Source organism: Eucyclogobius newberryi, unplaced genomic scaffold (assembly GCF_026437365.1).
Source record: "Eucyclogobius newberryi isolate DKJ021-1_F unplaced genomic scaffold, fEucNew1.0.hap1 SCAF_18, whole genome shotgun sequence".
NCBI lineage: Eukaryota > Metazoa > Chordata > Actinopteri > Gobiiformes > Gobiidae > Eucyclogobius > Eucyclogobius newberryi.
In genome coordinates this window covers 34,104,736-34,129,250 of record NW_027315812.1, presented here as the reverse complement: position 1 = coordinate 34,129,250, position 24,515 = coordinate 34,104,736, and the positions used below count along the sequence as shown (strand labels likewise).

At 48.9% G+C, this 24,515-nt stretch overlaps 1 protein-coding gene across 1 annotated transcript in view; it reads right to left on the bottom strand.

Moving 5' to 3' along the window:
* The window catches only part of LOC140364850 (supervillin-like), a 230,059-nt gene that overhangs the window by 117,935 nt on the left and 87,609 nt on the right, over window positions 1-24,515 (bottom strand). Inside the window, 3 exon segments of the mRNA XM_072451235.1 lie at window positions 9,665-9,821; window positions 16,579-16,635; window positions 19,629-19,818. Of these exon segments, the coding sequence (XP_072307336.1) occupies window positions 9,665-9,821; window positions 16,579-16,635; window positions 19,629-19,818 (404 nt within the window).

Here is a 24,515-nt window from a genome sequence, read left to right as displayed (position 1 = left end):
ACTGTCCATGAGATCACCAGTCTGAGTTCATCTACAGCTGCCTCCATGTGTGGCCCTCCAGATTTCTAAAGTCTGTGCTGAACAGTTTGTTAGCACCACTCACATAGTCAACATGTCGCTTCAATCTGGAACATTCCCAATGTCTTTGAAAAATGTGGTCATAAAGCCTCTCCTAAAGAAGAGCAGGGGTCAGGGGTCAGGGGGAGTGGTCTCTGACTGATGCTGCAGTCCTGAGTCATGACCGGTCCATCTCTAATCTGACATTTTGGGGCAAAGTCCTTGAAAAGGTCGTTTACTCCTGAAGACCTTCTCTGACTCTGTGGTGGCATCAGCTCCTGTAGGTGTGGCCTGCTGGAGCAGCAGCATCACAGAGAGGGAGAGGAAGAGGCTGGACAAAGCTCCGTCCTGGGCTGTCCTCTGGACTCGGTGCAGGAGGTGGGGGACAGGAGGGTCCTGGCTAAACTCACATCTATGCTGGACTATGAGTGTCACCCCCTGCAGGACACTCTGTCCCCTGCAGGACACTCTGTCCCCTGCAGGACACTCTGTCTGCTCTGGAGAGCAGCTTCAGTGAGAGACTGATCCACCCTCGCTGTGTGAAGGAAAGGTTTCGTAGGTCTTTCCTTCTGCTGCTGTCAGACTTTATAACAAACACTGCTAGTCCTGAACACTCGCAATACTGACCTAACCATGTGCAATTCTGTTGTGATTCATGTGCAATGGTATTTATTTATTTGTTTGTCTATGGGAGTTTTTATTTATTTATAGGAGATCTTCTACTGAAAGTGTTTTTCAGACTTCCTATAAGTGATCTGTTCTTCTGGATCTACCTCTGTATCTACCTGCGTTGCACCAATGAAATTTCCAAATGTGGGACAATAAAGGAATATCTTATTTACAACAGTCACAGATTTCCTTAGAAATCACTCATTTGATGTTTTTCAGGTTTTAGACCTCGTCACACTGAGACTGCTGTTGTCATGGTGACTGAGACTGCTGTTGTCAAGGTGACTGAGACTGCTGTTGTCAAGGTGACTGAGACTGCTGTTGTCATGGTGACTGAGACTGCTGTTGTCAAGGTGACTGAGACTGCTGTTGTCAAGGTGACAAATGACATCCTCCTGAACACTGACACGAGCAAAGCCTCAGTCTTAATTCTGTTGATCTGATGCTGCTTTTGACACTGTCGATCATGTGACCCTCTTACAGAGACTAGAGGACTGGGTGGGCATCACTGGCCCCGCCCTAAACTGGTTAAGGTCCTATCTGGAAGACAGGAAGCACTTTGTGTCTCAGACCACATGACCCTGACCTGTGGAGTGCCCCAAGGGTCAGTCCTGGGTCCCCTTCTGTTCAATGATACACAGTGAACATGTGTCCTATCACAATGATGCAGACGAGTCAGATCTATGTTTCACTGTCGCAGGTGAATATGGACCAGTGGATTCACTCTGTCACTGCATCCAACAGATCAGTGTGTGGACCGGCCTCCTGCTGGTGCCAGAGTCAGGACTAAACATGGACCGGCCTCCTGCTGGTGCCAGAGTCAGGACTAAACATGGACCGGCCTCCTGCTGGTGCCAGAGTCAGGACTAAACATGGACCGGCCTCCTGCTGGTGCCAGAGTCAGGACTAAACATGGACCGGCCTCCTGCTGGTGCCAGAGTCAGGACTAAACATGGACCGGCCTCCTGCTGGTGCCAGAGTCAGGACTAAACATGGACCAGCCTCCTGCTGGTGCCAGAGTCAGGACTAAACATGGACCGGCCTCCTGCTGGTGCCAGAGTCAGGACTAAACATGGACCGGCCTCCTGCTGGTGCCAGAGTCAGGACTAAACATGGACCGGCCTCCTGCTGGTGCCAGAGTCAGGACTAAACATGGACCGGCCTCCTGCTGGTGCCAGAGTCAGGACTAAACATGGACCGGCCTCCTGCTGGTGCCAGAGTCAGGACTAAACATGGACCGGCCTCCTGCTGGTGCCAGAGTCAGGACTAAACATGGACCGGCCTCCTGCAGGTGCCAGAGTCAGGACTAAACATGGACCGGCCTCCTGCTGGTGCCAGAGTCAGGACTAAACATGGACCGGCCTCCTGCTGGTGCCAGAGTCAGGACTAAACATGGACCGGCCTCCTGCAGGTGCCAGAGTCAGGACTAAACATGGACCGGCCTCCTGCTGGTGCCAGAGTCAGGACTAAACATGGAGCGGCCTCCTGCTGGTGCCAGAGTCAGGACTAAACATGGAGCGGCCTCCTGCTGGTGCCAGAGTCAGGACTAAACATGGACCGGCCTCCTGCTGGTGCCAGAGTCAGGACTAAACATGGACCGGCCTCCTGCTGGTGCCAGAGTCAGGACTAAACATGGAGCGGCCTCCTGCTGGTGCCAGAGTCAGGACTAAACATGGACCGGCCTCCTGCTGGTGCCAGAGTCAGGACTAAACATGGACCGGCCTCCTGCAGGTGCCAGAGTCAGGACTAAACATGGACCGGCCTCCTGCTGGTGCCAGAGTCAGGACTAAACATGGACCGGCCTCCTGCTGGTGCCAGAGTCAGGACTAAACATGGACCGGCCTCCTGCAGGTGCCAGAGTCAGGACTAAACATGGACCGGCCTCCTGCTGGTGCCAGAGTCAGGACTAAACATGGAGCGGCCTCCTGCTGGTGCCAGAGTCAGGACTAAACATGGAGCGGCCTCCTGCTGGTGCCAGAGTCAGGACTAAACATGGACCGGCCTCCTGCTGGTGCCAGAGTCAGGACTAAACATGGACCGGCCTCCTGCTGGTGCCAGAGTCAGGACTAAACATGGAGCGGCCTCCTGCTGGTGCCAGAGTCAGGACTAAACATGGACCAGCCTCCTGCTGGTGCCAGAGTCAGGACTAAACATGGACCGGCCTCCTGCTGGTGCTAGAGTCAGGACTAAACATGGGGAATCTGTGTTTCTGGAACATTCTTCCTGAAGATGTGAGACAGGTTCTTCTCTGACAAAGTTCAATCTAAGATTAAACACTTTTGTTCAGCTGCTCATGTGATTGACAGGAATATATTTGCTCTTTTATGTCGTGTGAATCACTATGAATTGTCTTGAATTGTGCTCTACAAATAAACTTCCCTAGCAAAGGAATACTTTAAAATTTAATCCACAAATATCAGACATAAGACAATCTTTACACAGAATGAGACAAATACAAAAACAACAAACCAAAGCTGTAATAAAAAGTTTGGACGCTGAAAAGGCTTTTGATTCTGTTCGATGGCTTTATTTGTTTTCATATTTAAAGCGCTAAACAAATATGAAATGGATGATTGACTAACAAATATTGAGGATCTGTACAAAAGCCTAAGTTCAAGAATCAAAATGAACGGTCTTTTGACAGACTTTGCAAAAGGGGGTGAGACAGGGCTGTGATTGGTCCCTCCCTGTTGTTTGCTTTGTACTCGGAACCATTGGCCCAAAATATTACAATCTGAAACAATATGTGGTTTTCAAATGTAGTCGACAGACGATCCGTTTAGTCCAGACTAAACCGATCCGGATCAGTTGACCGAGTTCACACTCGGCAATTACACTCCACCCCCTAAAGGACACTCAATTACACTCTGCCCCCTAAAGGACACTCAATTACACTCCGCCCCCTAACAGACACTCAATTACACTCCGCCCCCTAACAGACACTCAATTACACTCCGCCCCCTAAAGGACACTCAATTACACTCTGCCCCCTAAAGGACACTCAATTACACTCCGCCCCCTAACAGACACTCAATTACACTCCGCCCCCTAACAGACACTCAATTACACTCCGCCCCCTAAAGGACACTCAATTACACTCCGCCCCCTAAAGGACACTCAATTACACTCCGCCCCCAAAAGGACACTCAATTACACTCTGCCCCCTAAAGGACACTCAATTACACTCCGCCCCCTAACAGACACTCAATTACACTCCGCCCCCTAACAGACACTCAATTACACTCCGCCCCCTAAAGGACACTCAATTACACTCCGCCCCCTAAAGGACACTCAATTACACTCCGCCCCCAAAAGGACACTCAATTACACTCCGCCCCCTAACAGACACTCAATTACACTCCGCCCCCTAACAGACACTCAATTACACTCCGCCCCCTAAAGGACACTCAATTACACTCCGCCCCCTAAAGGACACTCAATTACACTCCGCCCCCTAAAGGACACTCCATTACACTCCGCCCCCTAAAGGACACTCAATTACACTCCGCCCCCTAACAGACACTCAATTACACTCCGCCCCCTAACAGACACTCAATTACACTCCGCCCTCTAAAGGACACTCAATTACACTCCGCCCCCTAAAGGACACTCAATTACACTCCGCCCCCTAAAGGACACTCAATTACACTCCGCCCCCTAAAGGACACTCAATTACACTCCGCCCCCAAAAGGACACTCAATTACACTCCGCCCCCTAACAGACACTCAATTACACTCCGCCCCCTAACAGACACTCAATTACACTCCGCCCCCTAAAGGACACTCAATTACACTCCGCCCCCTAAAGGACACTCCATTACACTCCGCCCCCTAAAGGACACTCAATTACACTCCGCCCCCTAACAGACACTCAATTACACTCCGCCCCCTAACAGACACTCAATTACACTCCGCCCCCTAAAGGACACTCAATTATACTCCGCCCCCTAAAGGACACTCAATTACACTCCGCCCCCTAACAGACACTCAATTACACTCCGCCCCCTAACAGACACTCAATTACACTCCGCCCCCTAACAGACACTCAATTACACTCCGCCCCCTAAAGGACACTCAATTACACTCCGCCCCCTAAAGGACACTCAATTACACTCCGCCCCCTAACGGACACTCAATTACACTCCGCCCCCTAAAGGACACTCAATTACACTCCGCCCCTTAAAGGACACTCACACTCCGCCCCCTAACAGACACTCAATTTCACTCCACCCCCTAAAGGACACTCAATTACACTCCGCCCCCTAAAGGACACTCAATTACACTCCGCCCCCTAAAGGACACTCAATTACACTCCGCCCCCTAAAGGACACTCAATTACACTCCGCCCCCTAAAGGACACTCAATTACACTCCGCCCCCTAAAGGACACTCAATTACACTCCGCCCCCTAAAGGACACTCAATTACACTCCGCCCCCTAAAGGACACTCAATTACACTCCGCCCCCTAAAGGACACTCAATTACACTCCGCCCCCTAAAGGACACTCAATTACACTCCGCCCTCTAAAGGAAACTCAATTACACTCCGCCCCCTAACGGACACTCAATTACACTCCGCCCCCTAAAGGACACTCACACTCCGCCCCCTAACGGACACTCAATTACACTCCGCCCTCTAAAGGAAACTCAATTACACTCCGCCCCCTAACGGACACTCAATTACACTCCGCCCCCTAAAGGACACTCAATTACACTCCGCCCTTTAAAGGACACTCACACTCCGCCCCCTAACAGACACTCAATTACACTCCGCCCCCTAAAGGACACTCAATTTCACTCCACCCCCTAAAGGACACTCAATTTCACTCCACCCCCTAAAGGACACTCAATTACACTCCGCCCCCTAAAGGACACTCAATTTCACTCCGCCCCCTAAAGGACACTCAATTACACTCCGCCCCCTAAAGGACACTCAATTACACTCCGCCCCCTAAAGGACACTCAATTACACTCCGCCCCCTAACAGACACTCAATTACACTCCGCCCCCTAACAGACACTCAATTACACTCCGCCCCCTAAAGGACACTCAATTATACTCCGCCCCCTAAAGGACACTCAATTACACTCCGCCCCCTAAAGGACACTCAATTACACTCCGCCCCCTAAAGGACACTCAATTACACTCCGCCCCCTAAAGGAAACTCAATTACACTCCGCCCCCTAACGGACACTCAATTACACTCCGCCCCCTAAAGGACACTCACACTCCGCCCCCTAACGGACACTCAATTACACTCCGCCCCCTAAAGGAAACTCAATTACACTCCGCCCCCTAAAGGACACTCAATTACACTCCGCCCCCTAAAGGACACTCAATTACACTCCGCCCCCTAAAGGACACTCAATTACACTCCGCCCCCTAAAGGACACTCAATTACACTCCGCCCCCTAAAGGACACTCAATTACACTCCGCCCCCTAAAGGACACTCAATTACACTCCGCCCTCTAAAGGAAACTCAATTACACTCCGCCCCCTAACGGACACTCAATTACACTCCGCCCCCTAAAGGACACTCACACTCCGCCCCCTAACGGACACTCAATTACACTCCGCCCTCTAAAGGAAACTCAATTACACTCCGCCCCCTAACGGACACTCAATTACACTCCGCCCCCTAAAGGACACTCAATTACACTCCGCCCCCTAAAGGACACTCAATTACACTCCGCCCCCTAACAGACACTCAATTACACTCCGCCCCCTAACAGACACTCAATTACACTCCGCCCCCTAAAGGACACTCAATTATACTCCGCCCCCTAAAGGACACTCAATTACACTCCGCCCCCTAAAGGACACTCAATTACACTCCGCCCCCTAAAGGACACTCAATTACACTCCGCCCCCTAAAGGAAACTCAATTACACTCCGCCCCCTAACGGACACTCAATTACACTCCGCCCCCTAAAGGACACTCACACTCCGCCCCCTAACGGACACTCAATTACACTCCGCCCCCTAAAGGACACTCAATTACACTCCGCCCCTTAAAGGACACTCACACTCCGCCCCCTAAAGGACACTCAATTACACTCCGCCCCCTAAAGGACACTCAATTACACTCCGCCCCCTAACGGACACTCAATTACACTCCGCCCCCTAAAGGACACTCACACTCCGCCCCCTAACGGACACTCAATTACACTCCGCCCCCTAAAGGACACTCAATTACACTCCGCCCCTTAAAGGACACTCACACTCCGCCCCCTAAAGGACACTCAATTACACTCCGCCCTCTAAAGGAAACTCAATTACACTCCGCCCCCTAAAGGACACTCAATTACACTCCGCCCCTTAAAGGACACTCACACTCCGCCCCCTAAAGGACACTCAATTACACTCCGCCCCCTAAAGGACACTCAATTACACTCCGCCCCCTAAAGGACACTCAATTACACTCTGCCCCCTAAAGGACACTCAATTACACTCCGCCCCCTAAAGGACACTCAATTACACTCCGCCCTCTAAAGGAAACTCAATTACACTCCGCCCCCTAACGGACACTCAATTACACTCCGCCCCCTAAAGGACACTCACACTCCGCCCCCTAACGGACACTCAATTACACTCCGCCCTCTAAAGGAAACTCAATTACACTCCGCCCCCTAACGGACACTCAATTACACTCCGCCCCCTAAAGGACACTCAATTACACTCCGCCCCTTAAAGGACACTCACACTCCGCCCCCTAACAGACACTCAATTACACTCCGCCCCCTAAAGGACACTCAATTTCACTCCACCCCCTAAAGGACACTCAATTTCACTCCACCCCCTAAAGGACACTCAATTACACTCCGCCCCCTAAAGGACACTCAATTACACTCCGCCCCCTAAAGGACACTCACACTCCGCCCCCTAACGGACACTCAATTACACTCCGCCCCCTAAAGGAAACTCAATTACACTCCGCCCCCTAAAGGACACTCAATTACACTCCGCCCCTTAAAGGACACTCACACTCCGCCCCCTAACAGACACTCAATTTCACTCCACCCCCTAAAGGACACTCAATTACACTCCGCCCCCTAAAGGACACTCAATTACACTCCGCCCCCTAAAGGACACTCAATTACACTCCGCCCCCTAAAGGACACTCAATTACACTCCGCCCCCTAAAGGACACTCAATTACACTCCGCCCCCTAAAGGACACTCAATTACACTCCGCCCCCTAAAGGACACTCAATTACACTCCGCCCCCTAAAGGACACTCAATTACACTCCGCCCCCTAAAGGACACTCAATTACACTCCGCCCCCTAAAGGACACTCAATTACACTCCGCCCCCTAAAGGACACTCAATTACACTCCGCCCCCTAGTGGACACTCAATTACACTCAGATCTGTTCTCACAACATGGAAGGAGCGGATCAGAACATACAAACTAAACACAGATGTTACAATCTTAAACTGATTTTACATCTCAGTAAAATCATCAATAAAACGTGGTCAGGGCTGGAGAGGCTTGTATAAAACAATGAAGAGAATGAGACTGTTTTAGCTCCATTTTAAAGGAGACACTCAAATGATGAAAACACCCCAAAAGAACAACCTGCGGGTCATTATTTCAGACTCAAATATCTTTTAGAGCTATATTTCCTTTGTTTTTTTCAAGCCATATAAAACCATAAAATGAAAGATTAAAGTGTTTTCATTAAAATATGTATTCATTACCGCTTGTTCCCGTTAGGGGTCGCGGGTGACTTTGGGCCTTAAGTGGGGTACACCATGGACAGGGCCAGCTCGGTGCAGGTTTTGAAAAATAAAATAAAAAATGATTTGTTACATAAGGATGACAATGAGCACAGCACAGGTCAGCTCATTAAAAGGCATAAAATGATTCCATTTAAAAAGTTTCTGTTTGTTCCACAGAGCAAAGTTATTAAAAGTATTTGTTCCCGTCTTTGTGTCGACACGATGAGATTGTAAGATCAAAATGTCCTGAAACCTCAAACAGTGAATACTTGAACTGATGTGAAATAAACTGGCAAAATGACAAAAAGAGCCTAAAACACAAACAAAAGGCAGAGCTGTAATGAACCTTAGAGCTGAACCTTAGAGCTGAACCTCAGAGCTGAACCTTAGAGCTGAATCTTAGAGCCTTAGAGCTGAACCTTAGAGCTGAACCTTAGAGCCGAACCTCAGAGCTGAACCTCAGAGCTGAACCTTAGAGCTGAACCTCAGAGCTGAACCTTAGAGCTGAACCTTAGAGCTGAACCTCAGAGCTGAACCTTAGAGCTGAACCTCAGAGCTGAACCTTAGAGCTGAACCTTAGAGCTGAACCTCAGAGCTGAACCTCAGAGCTGAACCTTAGAGCTGAACCTCAGAGCTGAACCTTAGAGCTGAACCTCAGAGCTGAACCTTAGAGCTGAACCTTAGAGCTGAACCTCAGAGCTGAACCTCAGAGCTGAACCTTAGAGCCGAACCTCAGAGCTGAACCTCAGAGCTGAACCTTAGAGCTGAACCTTAGAGCTGAACCTTAGAGCTGAACCTTAGAGCTGAACCTTAGAGCTGAACCTTAGAGCTGAACCTCAGAGCTGAACCTTAGAGCTGAACCTCAGAGCTGAACCTTAGAGCTGAACCTGTAGAATGCACATATATAATATCAGCCTCATCTAGAACTGAGATAAATGTTTTAGTTCTAAAGAAGGAGGACACTCTAAGATGATGACGTCAGCTCTTGTGTTTGTTTAGAGTTTATCTTTGATGCTATATTAGGTGTGATTGGATCCATCTTAATCCATCTCTTTTGATCAGAGGACCCATTCTACTTTTATATTCTATCGTAATTCATTTTGGGGCCTTAACTCCGGTTGCATGAGTCAACATTCTGCCAGAGCAGATCAGGTGATGCTGTGAAACTATGGCAACCTGACATTTTGGTAGTGAGGATTTGGCCTTTGACCTCTGACCTTTCTTGGCCATGCGTGCGGCCACAGTGAACTGTGTCGAGTCGTTGGCTGCTCCGTGGCCCGTGCTCTTCCAGGCCTCCTCCTGAGCACAGATCAGCTGCTTCCTCTCCAGGATGGACATCTCCACAGGCTGCTCCACATCCACCTCTGCAACACGCTAAAGACACAAACATGTCATTACACCTCTGCTACACGCTAAAGACACAAACATGTCATTACACCTCTGCTACACGCTAAAGACACAAACATGTCATTACACCTCTGCTACACGCTAAAGACAAAAACATGTCATTACACCTCTGCAACACGCTAAAGACACAAACATGTCATTACACCTCTGCAACACGCTAAAGACACAAACATGTCATTACACCTCTGCTACACGCTAAAGACACAAACATGTCATTACACCTCTGCTACACGCTAAAGACACAAACATGTCATTACACCTCTGCAACACGCTAAAGACACAAACATGTCATTACACCTGATACACGCTAAAGATACAAACATGTCATTACACCTCTGCAACACGCTAAAGACACAAACATGTCATTACACCTGATACACGCTAAAGATACAAACATGTCATTACACCTCTGCTACACGCTAAAGACACAAACATGTCATTACACCTGATACACGCTAAAGACACAAACATGTCATTACACCTCTGCTACACGCTAAAGACAAAAACATGTCATTACACCTCTGCTACACGCTAAAGACAAACATGTCATTACACCTCTGCTACACGCTAAAGACACAAACATGTCATTACACCACTGCTACACGCTAAAGACACAAACATGTCATTACACCTGATACACGCTAAAGACACAAACATGTCATTACACCTCTGCAACACGCTAAAGACACAAACATGTCATTACACCTCTGCTACACGCTAAAGACACAAACATGTCATTACACCTGATACACGCTAAAGACAAACATGTCATTACACCTCTGCTACACGCTAAAGACACAAACATGTCATTACAACTGATATACGCTAAAGACACAAACATGTCATTACACCTCTGCAACACGCTAAAGACACAAACATGTCATTACACCTGATACACGCTAAAGACAAACATGTCATTACACCTCTGCTACACGCTAAAGACACAAACATGTCATTACACCTGATACACGCTAAAGACACAAACATGTCATTACACCTCTGCAACACGCTAAAGACACAAACATGTCATTACACCTGATACACGCTAAAGACAAAAACATGTCATTACACCTCTGCAACACGCTAAAGACACAAACATGTCATTACACCTCTGCTACACGCTAAAGACAAAAACATGTCATTACACCTCTGCAACACGCTAAAGACACAAACATGTCATTACACCTCTGCTACACGCTAAAGACACAAACATGTCATTACATCTCTGCTACACGCTAAAGACACAAACATGTCATTACACCTCTGCTACACGCTAAAGACACAAACATGTCATTACACCTCTGCTACACGCTAAAGACACAAACATGTCATTACACCTCTGCTACACGCTAAAGACACAAACATGTCATTACACCTGATACACGCTAAAGACAAACATGTCATTACACCTCTGCTACACGCTAAAGACAAACATGTCATTACACCTCTGCTACACGCTAAAGACACAAACATGTCATTACACCTCTGCTACACGCTAAAGACAAAAACATGTCATTACACCTCTGCTACACGCTAAAGACACAAACATGTCATTACACCTGATACACGCTAAAGACACAAACATGTCATTACACCTCTGCAACACGCTAAAGACACAAACATGTCATTACACCTCTGCTACACGCTAAAGACACAAACATGTCATTACACCTCTGCTACACGCTAAAGACACAAACATGTCATTACACCTCTGCTACACGCTAAAGACACAAACATGTCATTACACCTGATACACGCTAAAGACAAACATGTCATTACACCTCTGCTACACGCTAAAGACACAAACATGTCATTACACCTGATACACGCTAAAGACACAAACATGTCATTACACCTCTGCAACACGCTAAAGACACAAACATGTCATTACACCTGATACACGCTAAAGACAAAAACATGTCATTACACCTCTGCAACACGCTAAAGACACAAACATGTCATTACACCTCTGCTACACGCTAAAGACAAAAACATGTCATTACACCTCTGCAACACGCTAAAGACACAAACATGTCATTACACCTGATACACGCTAAAGACACAAACATGTCATTACACCTCTGCTACACGCTAAAGACACAAACATGTCATTACATCTCTGCTACACGCTAAAGACACAAACATGTCATTACACCTCTGCTACACGCTAAAGACACAAACATGTCATTACACCTGATACACGCTAAAGACAAACATGTCATTACACCTCTGCTACACGCTAAAGACACAAACATGTCATTACACCTGATACACGCTAAAGACACAAACATGTCATTACACCTCTGCTACACGCTAAAGACAAAAACATGTCATTACACCTCTGCTACACGCTAAAGACAAACATGTCATTACACCTCTGCTACACGCTAAAGACACAAACATGTCATTACACCTCTGCTACACGCTAAAGACACAAACATGTCATTACACCTCTGCAACACGCTAAAGACACAAACATGTCATTACACCTCTGCTACACGCTAAAGACACAAACATGTCATTACACCTCTGCTACACGCTAAAGACACAAACATGTCATTACACCTCTGCTACACGCTAAAGACAAAAACATGTCATTACACCTCTGCAACACGCTAAAGACAAACATGTCATTACACCTCTGCTACACGCTAAAGACACAAACATGTCATTAGACCTCTGCTACACGCTAAAGACACAAACATGTCATTAGACCTGTGCTACACGCTAAAGACAAAAACATGTCATTACACCTCTGCTACACGCTAAAGACACAAACATGTCATTACACCTCTGCTACACGCTAAAGACAAAAACATGTCATTACACCTCTGCAACACGCTAAAGACACAAACATGTCATTACACCTGATACACGCTAAAGACACAAACATGTCATTACACCTCTGCTACACGCTAAAGACACAAACATGTCATTACACCTGATACACGCTAAAGACAAACATGTCATTACACCTCTGCTACACGCTAAAGACAAACATGTCATTACACCTCTGCTACACGCTAAAGACACAAACATGTCATTACATCTCTGCTACACGCTAAAGACACAAACATGTCATTACACCTCTGCTACACGCTAAAGATACAAACATGTCATTACACCTCTGCTACACGCTAAAGACACAAACATGTCATTACACCTCTGCTACACGCTAAAGACACAAACATGTCATTACACCTCTGCTACACGCTAAAGATACAAACATGTCATTACACCTCTGCTACACGCTAAAGACAAAAACATGTCATTACACCTCTGCTACACGCTAAAGACAAAAACATGTCATTACACCTCTGCTACACGCTAAAGACACAAACATGTCATTACACCTCTGCTACACGCTAAAGACAAAAACATGTCATTACACCTCTGCAACAGGCTAAAGACACAAAGATGTCATTACACCTGATACACGCTAAAGACACAAACATGTCATTACACCTCTGCTACACGCTAAAGACACAAACATGTCATTACACCTGATACACGCTAAAGACAAACATGTCATTACACCTCTGCTACACGCTAAAGACAAACATGTCATTACACCTCTGCTACACGCTAAAGATACAAACATGTCATTACACCTCTGCTACACGCTAAAGACACAAACATGTCATTACACCTCTGCTACACGCTAAAGACAAAAACATGTCATTACACCTCTGCTACACGCTAAAGACAAACATGTCATTACACCTCTGCTACACGCTAAAGACACAAACATGTCATTACACCTCTGCTACACGCTAAAGACACAAACATGTCATTACACCTGATACACGCTAAAGACACAAACATGTCATTACACCTCTGCTACACGCTAAAGACACAAACATGTCATTACACCTCTGCAACACGCTAAAGACACAAACATGTCATTACACCTCTGCTACACGCTAAAGACACAAACATGTCATTACACCTGATACACGCTAAAGACACAAACATGTCATTACACCTCTGCAACACGCTAAAGACACAAACATGTCATTACACCTCTGCTACACGCTAAAGACAAACATGTCATTACACCTCTGCTACACGCTAAAGACAAACATGTCATTACACCTGATACACGCTAAAGACAAACATGTCATTACACCTCTGCTACACGCTAAAGACAAACATGTCATTACACCTCTGCTACACGCTAAAGACAAACATGTCATTACACCTCTGCTACACGCTAAAGACACAAACATGTCATTACACCTCTGCTACACGCTTAAGACACAAACATGTCATTACACCTCTGCTACACGCTAAAGACACAAACATGTCATTACACCTCTGCTACACGCTAAAGACAAAAACATGTCATTACACCTCTGCAACACGCTAAAGACACAAACATGTCATTACACCTGATACACGCTAAAGACAAACATGTCATTACACCTCTGCTACACGCTAAAGACAAACATGTCATTACACCTCTGCTACACGCTAAAGACACAAACATGTCATTACATCTCTGCTACACGCTAAAGACACAAACATGTCATTACACCTCTGCTACACGCTAAAGATACAAACATGTCATTACACCTCTGCTACACGCTAAAGACACAAACATGTCATTACACCTCTGCTACACGCTAAAGACACAAACATGTCATTACACCTCTGCTACACGCTAAAGATACAAACATGTCATTACACCTCTGCTACACGCTAAAGACAAACATGTCATTACACCTCTGCTACACGCTAAAGACACAAACATGTCATTACACCTCTGCTACACGCTAAAGACAAAAACATGTCATTACACCTGATACACGCTAAAGACAAACATGTCATTACACCTCTGCTACACGCTAAAGACACAAACATGTCATTACACCTCTGCTACACGCTAAAGACACAAACATGTCATTACACCTGATACACGCTAAAGACACAAACATGTCATTACACCTCTGCTACACGCTAAAGACACAAACATGTCATTACACCTCTGCAACACGCTAAAGACACAAACATGTCATTACACCTCTTCAACACGCTAAAGACAAACATGTCATTACACCTCTGCTACACGCTAAAGACACAAACATGTCATTACACCTCATACACGCTAAAGACACAAACATGTCATTACACCTCTGCTACACGCTAAAGACACAAACATGTCATTACACCTCTGCAACACGCTAAAGACACAAACATGTCATTAAACCTCTTCAACACGCTAAAGACAAACATGTCATTACACCTCTGCTACACGCTAAAGACACAAACATGTCATTAGACCTCTGCTACACGCTTAAGACACAAACATGTCATTACACCTCTGCTACACGCTTAAGACACAAACATGTCATTACACTTCTGCAATACGCTAAAGACAAACATGTCATTACACCTCTGCTACACGCTAAAGACACAAACATGTCATTAGACCTGTGCTACACGCTAAAGACAAAAACATGTCATTACACCTGATACACGCTAAAGACAAACATGTCATTACACCTCTGCTACACGCTAAAGACACAAACATGTCATTACACCTCTGCAACACGCTAAAGACAAACATGTCATTACACCTCTGCTACACGCTAAAGACACAAACATGTCATTAGACCTCTGCTACACGCTAAAGACAAACATGTCATTACACCTGATACACGCTAAAGACACAAACATGTCATTACACCTCTGCTACACGCTTAAGACACAAACATGTCATTACACCTGATACACGCTAAAGACACAAACATGTCATTACATCTCTGCTACACGCTAAAGACACAAACATGTCATTACACCTCTGCAACACGCTAAAGACAAACATGTCATTACACCTCTGCTACACGCTAAAGACAAACATGTCATTACACCTCTGCTACACGCTAAAGACACAAACATGTCATTAGACCTGTGCTACACGCTAAAGACACAAACATGTCATTACACCTGATACACGCTAAAGACACAAACATGTCATTAGACCTGTGCTACACGCTAAAGACACAAACATGTCATTACACCTCTGCTACACGCTAAAGACAAAAACATGTCATGTGGTTAAAGAGTGGAGGCGTGGTTAAAGAGTGGAGGCGTGGTTAAAGAGTGGAGGCGTGGTTAAAGAGTGGAGGCGTGGTTAAAGAGTGGAGGCGTGGTTAAAGAGTGGAGGCGTGGTTAAAGAGTGGAGGCGTGGCCAGGCTCCTGAACCTCAAGCAACGATTCACATGGTCAACTACATATTTGAAGATATGACACATTTATTGAGTACATTGTTAATATTGAAAATACTACAAAAAGAGCATATGTAAAACGGCTCAGGTCAGATTTCCTTTTGTAATGACGTTTACAACAGAAAATATACATCGCTCTCGACTTTGCAGAACCAGTGATTTTAGTTTCGACTCGTGTCCTTGGTCAGCAAAAGGTTTAAACGTGGCTGAGAAAGCGTGGACACAGGGCGTGGCTGATGCTCTCGGGACATTTCACATTTGTCTGATCAACAACACATTTAAACATGCGTTTTCTCACGTTTGATGGATTTAAATAATAATCTGAATATTGTTAGAGATCAAAATTAGACATTCATTTTTACTTATATGTGAGCAACACGATTCCAAACATATGTCATGATCTAATGCTCCAGGTGAATCTGAGGTGTCATTACAAGAGGACGACACCAGTGGACTGAAGACAATTGTGTTAGTGGACATGCGTGTCCTCTCACCTTGCGTCTCCAGGGGTGTGGGTCCTCTGCCTGGACAGCTCTGGGACAGGGGGCGTCCTGGCACCATGAGATGAGAGAGGACAGATGATTACTCAGGAGGTCAAGGGCCATGCGGTGACTTCAGGGCTGCGAGGGCCCCACAATGACATTTACTCTGATAAATCCAGATGAAGTGAAAGTGAGGCAGTTTGAGGTCTCCAGAGCGCACACTTCTGAAACATTCACACATTTCCCATCATTTGGATGTAAAGCTCTCAGCACATGACATGTGTATACTTCAGGTCACAATGACACTATTAATACATTAGTTAATATTTTCAATAACTGATTTGCAGCAATTTATCAATTAAGGCCAACAGCAAAGCACAGATAAAGATTTCACTAGATCATAAAAGAAAATCACATGAAAAGCTTTGACTTTTATAAGTACTATAACCACGAAATTAAAGTAATGACCAAAGTAATGACCGTTATACCGCTCTAACTAACATATATCAAGGCTAATGAGAACTATCAAGAGGAAAAATATCTAAATGATATCAATGCATTTCTAATCTACTACTCTATTAAATATATTAAGGACAAATGGGAACGAGAAGCTCATCTTGTTTTGACGGATGAAGAGTGGGTGTGTCCATCCCAGAGGAGGAGCTCAAAGTCACATGTCTGGAGCGAAGTTTACTGGAAAAGTGCATCAAATTTTTAACTCCAGGTCAAAGGTCTCAATATTCACAGGGAAATGCAACTGTGGGAGAAACAGCGCCACCACGAGGCAAACCACTGTCACGTGTTCTGGGACTGTCCTGTCAATCACAAATATGTGAGTGAAGTTGACAAAGCTCATTATGTGGCTGTGACTGTTTCTGACATAGAAAAGGCAAGTTTATTTGTAGAGCACAATTCGTACACAAGGCCGTTCAAAGTGCTTCACAACAGGAAAAAAGATGCATTCAAATCACAAAGACATGCCAGAAATCACACAACCTCCATTTCCATTCATTCAATTTAACCTGTTACCATCTGTCATATGTGCACGTGTTGTGACCCTTGACACGGATCCTTTACGGCAAATACACTATATACTGGAGTGTGACCACCTGCATGTGATCTGTAATCAAACCTGTGAGTGACAAGGACGACCTCGTGCTGCCTGTGTTCTGGAATAAACACGTCATTCTACGTGGTGTCAGGAGTGACCTGGACCGGACCATCGTCGTAAAAGAAGAGACTTTGAAGCGTAATGGCAAAATTTAATCCACCCCTGAACTTTCCCTTCGACAAGCCGACAGAATGGCCGGACTGGAAACAGCGGTTTGAGCGATACAGGATCGCCACAAAACTCAATAAAGAAGAGGGAGCAGTGCAGGTGAGCTGCCTGATCTATGCCATGGGCGCTGAAGCCGAGAACATTTATAAGTAACTTGCGTTCGCTGCAGACGAGGACCGTGATGACATAAGGATTTTATTGGCAAAGTTTGTCGAATACTTCTTTCCGTGGAGGAACGTGATACACGAGAGAGCGTGTTTTCAGCAGCGCGTCCAGTGGCTCGGTGAGAAAGCGGAGAGCTTCATACAAGCATAATAAGAGCTCTCCGAGCATTGTGAGTTCTGAGCCGCCAGAGAGGAGCATCTCCGTGACCGGATCGTGGTGGGACAAAGAAATCTCACCCAAACTGCAACTGATGTCAGGAGACGCAGCAGCGGCTGTACAGGAGGTGTGGCTCAAAGGCACAACGTGGAAAACACCACACAAGCATAATAATGGGGTGATTCACCTGCATGTGATCTGTAAAATGAAAAGTGCCCAGCTTCAAAAGCTACATGTCATTGTCACAAAATGGGACATTGGGCCAGAGTGTGTCGTAGTGGCAGGTCAGTAAATGAAGTCACAGAGAATGAAACTACTGAACAAACCTCCTACTTTCTGGGCTCAGTCAGCACCCCTAAAGACAAAAATGAGTGGACTGTATTTCTACATGTCAGATCTTTCTATATTTCAGATCTCTAGAACAGGCATTTTGGTGCTTTGACCTTTTTGTATCAAAAAGTATATTCGGAACAAGTGATCCAAATATGTGCCAAACTGTGCCAAACTGTTTTATTACAATTTTAGCTCCTCTATGATCATAAAACATACATTTTGATGTTTTGTAGGCCACTAATACCTATTATAACTGCTAAAAACAATGTATGTGAAAATGTGTAAATATGAGTTTACCTATGAATTTCCCATATCGAGGTGAAAAAAAAATAAATAATAATTTTATTTTATTTTTGTATTAATATAATACATATAACAAAAGTAAAATCTAGTCGCCACCCGCCAAAAAAATTTAGGCCCTGACTGTTTTTACGCATGAGAGCAGAAACTATTCTGTGTAAATAAACCCTTAGTCCCGCCCACCATTTGAAAGCTATTCTTATTGGCTAGAATATGTCAATCAAAGTCTTCTACGTCATCTCAAGCACGCGCTAAGTGGACGTAAACAAACATAGATGCGCGTGTCGAAAGCGGTGCATTTTTTCCCTCCGGAGGCTGTAGAGAACAAACCCGTGGACAGATGGTGGATGGTCTCATTCTGTAGGTAACAGTCTGAAGAAAAGATCGATGCCAAACACCATCTTATAAGTCAAACAGGTCATTTGTTATGGACGGAGAAATGCTCCGGACGAGCCTTCATCCTGAATATCAGAGTGAGACCTTCAGAGTGAGATATCTTATGTGAGACCTTCAGGTGGAGCAGAGGGGTGGAGTAGAGAGGTGGAGCAGAGGGGTGGAGCAGAGAGGTGGAGCAGAGAGGTGGAGCAGAGAGGTGGAGCAGAGGGGTGGAGCAGAGGGGTGGAGCAGAGAGGTGGAGCAGAGAGGTGGAGCAGAGAGGTGGAGCAGAGGGGTGGAGCAGAGGGGTGGAGCAGAGAGGTGGAGCAGAGAGGTGGAGCAGAGGGGTGGAGCAGAGGGGTGGAGCAGAGAGGTGGAGCAGAGAGGTGGAGCAGAGGTGGAGCAGAGGGGTGGAGCAGAGGGGTGGAGCAGAGAGGTGGAGTCAGCAGCGTACCTTGTTCTTGAGGCTGTGTTCTCTGTCCAACAGTTGAGCGTTTCCTCCAGCGTCTGGCGTTCCTTCCCGTTTCCTGTTGATCCTGCTCCTCCCGCCCTCCTCACGGCTCCTCCCGCCCTCCTCACGGCTCTTCCCGCCCTCCTCACGGCTCCTCCAGCCCTCCTCACCGCTCCTCTGCAGCAGCGCCACCCTGTGGACACATCACACACATATCTACAGCAAACTCAGGTGAGGGGTCCTGGATGATGCCAGTTTGTTATGGGCTCGTTCAGTGATGATGTCACTCTTACTTCCGGCTCCGGCCCCATCATTACAGGGCCCTGCTGCAAGGACCCAAATATTTAAAGGTCCCATAACAACTTTTAACCTTCTTGCCTGCTATTTGTGCTTCATATATGTACCCAGAGTGTTTTTTTGATTGATTCCCGCAGTTTTTAGCTATATTACAGACTATCTCCTTTCCTCCAATCTCCAAACTGACGGGCCCACCCGGTGGGTGCAAGACGGCGCTGTGTCAGGACGTTAGGACACGCGATGGACAGCGCTGTGTCAGGATGTCAGGACACGCGATGAACGGCGTTGTGTCAGAACGTTAGGTCAGGACACACGATGGACAGCGCTGTGTCAGGACGTCAGGACACGCGATGGACGGCGCTGTGTCAGGACGTTAGGAAACGCGATGGACGGCGCTGTGTCAGGACGTTAGGACACACGATGGACAGCGCTGTGTCAGGACACGCGATGGACGGCGCTGTGTCAGGACGTTAGGACACACGATGGACAGCCTGTGTCAGGACGTCAGGACACGCGATGGACAGCGCTGTGTCAGGACGTCAGGACACGCGATGGACGGCACTGTGTCAGGACGTTAGGACACACGATGGACGGCGCTGTGTCAGGACGTTAGGACACACGATGGACAGCCTGTGTCAGGACGTCAGGACACGCGATGGACAGCGCTGTGTCAGGACGTCAGGACACGCGATGGACGGCGCTGTGTCAGGACGTCAGGACACGCGATAGACGGCGCTGTGTCAGGACGTCAGGACACGCGATGGACGGCGCTGTGTCAGGACGTTAGGACACGCGATGGACGGCGCCGTGTCAGGACGTTAGGACACACGATGGACAGCGCTGTGTCAGGACACGCGATGGACGGCGCTGTGTCAGGACGTTAGGACACACGATGGACAGCGCTGTGTCAGGACACGCGATGGACGGCGCTGTGTCAGGACGTTAGGACACACGATGGACAGCCTGTGTCAGGACGTCAGGACACGCGATGGGCAGCGCTGTGTCAGGACGTCAGGACACGCGATGGACGGCGCTGTGTCAGGACGTCAGGACACGCGATAGACGGCGCTGTGTCAGGACGTCAGGACACGCGATGGACGGCGCTGTGTCAGTACGTTAGGACACACGATGGACAGCGCTGTGTCAGGACGTTAGGACACGCGATGGACAGCGCTGTGTCAGGACGTCAGGACATGCGATGGACAGCGCTGTGTCAGGACGTCAGGACACGCGATGGACGGCGCTGTGTCAGTACATTAGGACACACGATGGACAGCGCTGTGTCAGGACACGCGATGGACGGCGCTGTGTCAGGACGTTAGGACACACGATGGACAGCCTGTGTCAGGACGTCAGGACACGCGATGGACAGCGCTGTGTCAGGACGTCAGGACACGCGATGGACGGCGCTGTGTCAGGACGTCAGGACACGCGATAGACGGCGCTGTGTCAGGACGTCAGGACACGCGATGGACAGCGCTGTGTCAGGACGTCAGGACACGCGATGGACGGCGCTGTGTCAGGACGTTAGGACACGCGATGGACGGCGCTGTGTCAGGACGTTAGGACACACGATGGACAGCGCTGTGTCAGGACACGCGATGGACGGCGCTGTGTCAGGACGTTAGGACACACGATGGACAGCCTGTGTCAGGACGTCAGGACACGCGATGGGCAGCGCTGTGTCAGGACGTCAGGACACGCGATGGACGGCGCTGTGTCAGGACGTCAGGACACGCGATAGACGGAGCTGTGTCAGGACGTCAGGACACGCGATGGACGGCGCTGTGTCAGGACGTTAGGACACGCGATGGACGGCGCTGTGTCAGGACGTTAGGACACACGATGGACAGCGCTGTGTCAGGACACGCGATGGACGGCGCTGTGTCAGGACGTTAGGACACACGATGGACAGCGCTGTGTCAGGACACGCGATGGACGGCGCTGTGTCAGGACGTTAGGACACACGATGGACAGCGCTGTGTCAGGACACGCGATGGACGGCGCTGTGTCAGGACGTTAGGACACACGATGGACAGCCTGTGTCAGGACGTCAGGACACGCGATGGACGGCGCTGTGTCAGGACGTCAGGACACGCGATAGACGGCGCTGTGTCAGGACGTCAGGACACGCGATGGACGGCGCTGTGTCAGTACGTTAGGACACACGATGGACAGCGCTGTGTCAGGACGTCAGGACACGCGATGGACAGCGCTGTGTCAGGACGTCAGGACACGCGATGGACAGCGCTGTGTCAGGACGTCAGGACACGCGATGGACGGCGCTGTGTCAGTACATTAGGACACACGATGGACAGCGCTGTGTCAGGACACGCGATGGACGGCGCTGTGTCAGGACGTTAGGACACACGATGGACAGCCTGTGTCAGGACGTCAGGACACGCGATGGACAGCGCTGTGTCAGGACGTCAGGACACGCGATAGACGGCGCTGTGTCAGGACGTCAGGACACGCGATAGACGGCGCTGTGTCAGGACGTCAGGACACGCGATGGACAGCGCTGTGTCAGGACGTTAGGACACACGATGGACAGCGCTGTGTCAGGACGTCAGGACACGCGATGGACGGCGCTGTGTCAGGACGTCAGGACACGCGATGAACGGCGTTGTGTCAGAACGTTAGGTCAGGACACACGATGGACAGCGCTGTGTCAGGACGTCAGGACACGCGATGGACGGCGCTGTGTCAGGACGTTAGGACACGCGATGGACGGCGCTGTGTCAGGACGTTAGGACACACGATGGACAGCGCTGTGTCAGGACACGCGATGGACGGCGCTGTGTCAGGACGTTAGGACACACGATGGACAGCCTGTGTCAGGACGTCAGGACACGCGATGGACAGCGCTGTGTCAGGACGTCAGGACACGCGATGGACGGCGCTGTGTCAGGACGTTAGGACACGCGATGGACGGCGCTGTGTCAGGACGTTAGGACACACGATGGACAGCGCTGTGTCAGGACACGCGATGGACGGCGCTGTGTCAGGACGTTAGGACACACGATGGACAGCGCTGTGTCAGGACACGCGATGGACGGCGCTGTGTCAGGACGTTAGGACACACGATGGACAGCGCTGTGTCAGGACACGCGATGGACGGCGCTGTGTCAGGACGTTAGGACACACGATGGAGAGCCTGTGTCAGGACGTCAGGACACGCGATGGGCAGCGCTGTGTCAGGACGTCAGGACACGCGATGGACGGCGCTGTGTCAGGACGTCAGGACACGCGATGGACGGCGCTGTGTCAGGACGTCAGGACACGCGATAGACGGCGCTGTGTCAGGACGTCAGGACACGCGATGGACGGCGCTGTGTCAGTACGTTAGGACACACGATGGACAGCGCTGTGTCAGGACGTTAGGACACGCGATGGACAGCGCTGTGTCAGGACGTCAGGACATGCGATGGACAGCGCTGTGTCAGGACGTCAGGACACGCGATGGACGGCGCTGTGTCAGTACATTAGGACACACGATGGACAGCGCTGTGTCAGGACACGCGATGGACGGCGCTGTGTCAGGACGTTAGGACACACGATGGACAGCCTGTGTCAGGACGTCAGGACACGCGATGGACAGCGCTGTGTCAGGACGTCAGGACACGCGATGGACGGCGCTGTGTCAGGACGTCAGGACACGCGATAGACGGCGCTGTGTCAGGACGTCAGGACACGCGATGGACAGCGCTGTGTCAGGACGTTAGGACACACGATGGACAGCGCTGTGTCAGGACGTTAGGACACACGATGGACAGCGCTGTGTCAGGACACGCGATGGACGGCGCTGTGTCAGGACGTTAGGACACACGATGGACAGCCTGTGTCAGGACGTCAGGACACGCGATGGACAGCGCTGTGTCAGGACGTCAGGACACGCGATGGACGGCGCTGTGTCAGGACGTCAGGACACGCGATAGACGGCGCTGTGTCAGGACGTCAGGACACGCGATGGACAGCGCTGTGTCAGGATGTCAGGACACGCGATGAACGGCGTTGTGTCAGAACGTTAGGACACGCGATGGACGGCGCTGTGTCAGGACGTTAGGACACACGATGGACAGCGCTGTGTCAGGACGTCAGGACACGCGATGGACGGCGCTGTGTCAGGACGTTAGGAAACGCGATGGACGGCGCTGTGTCAGGACGTTAGGACACACGATGGACAGCCTGTGTCAGGACACGCGATGGACGGCGCTGTGTCAGGACGTTAGGACACACGATGGACAGCCTGTGTCAGGACGTCAGGACACGCGATGGACAGCGCTGTGTCAGGACGTCAGGACACGCGATGGACGGCGCTGTGTCAGGACGTCAGGACACGCGATAGACGGCGCTGTGTCAGGACGTCAGGACACGCGATGGACGGCGCTGTGTCAGGACGTTAGGACACGCGATGGACGGCGCTGTGTCAGGACGTTAGGACACACGATGGACAGCGCTGTGTCAGGACACGCGATGGACGGCGCTGTGTCAGGACGTTAGGACACACGATGGACAGCGCTGTGTCAGGACACGCGATGGACGGCGCTGTGTCAGGACGTTAGGACACACGATGGACAGCGCTGTGTCAGG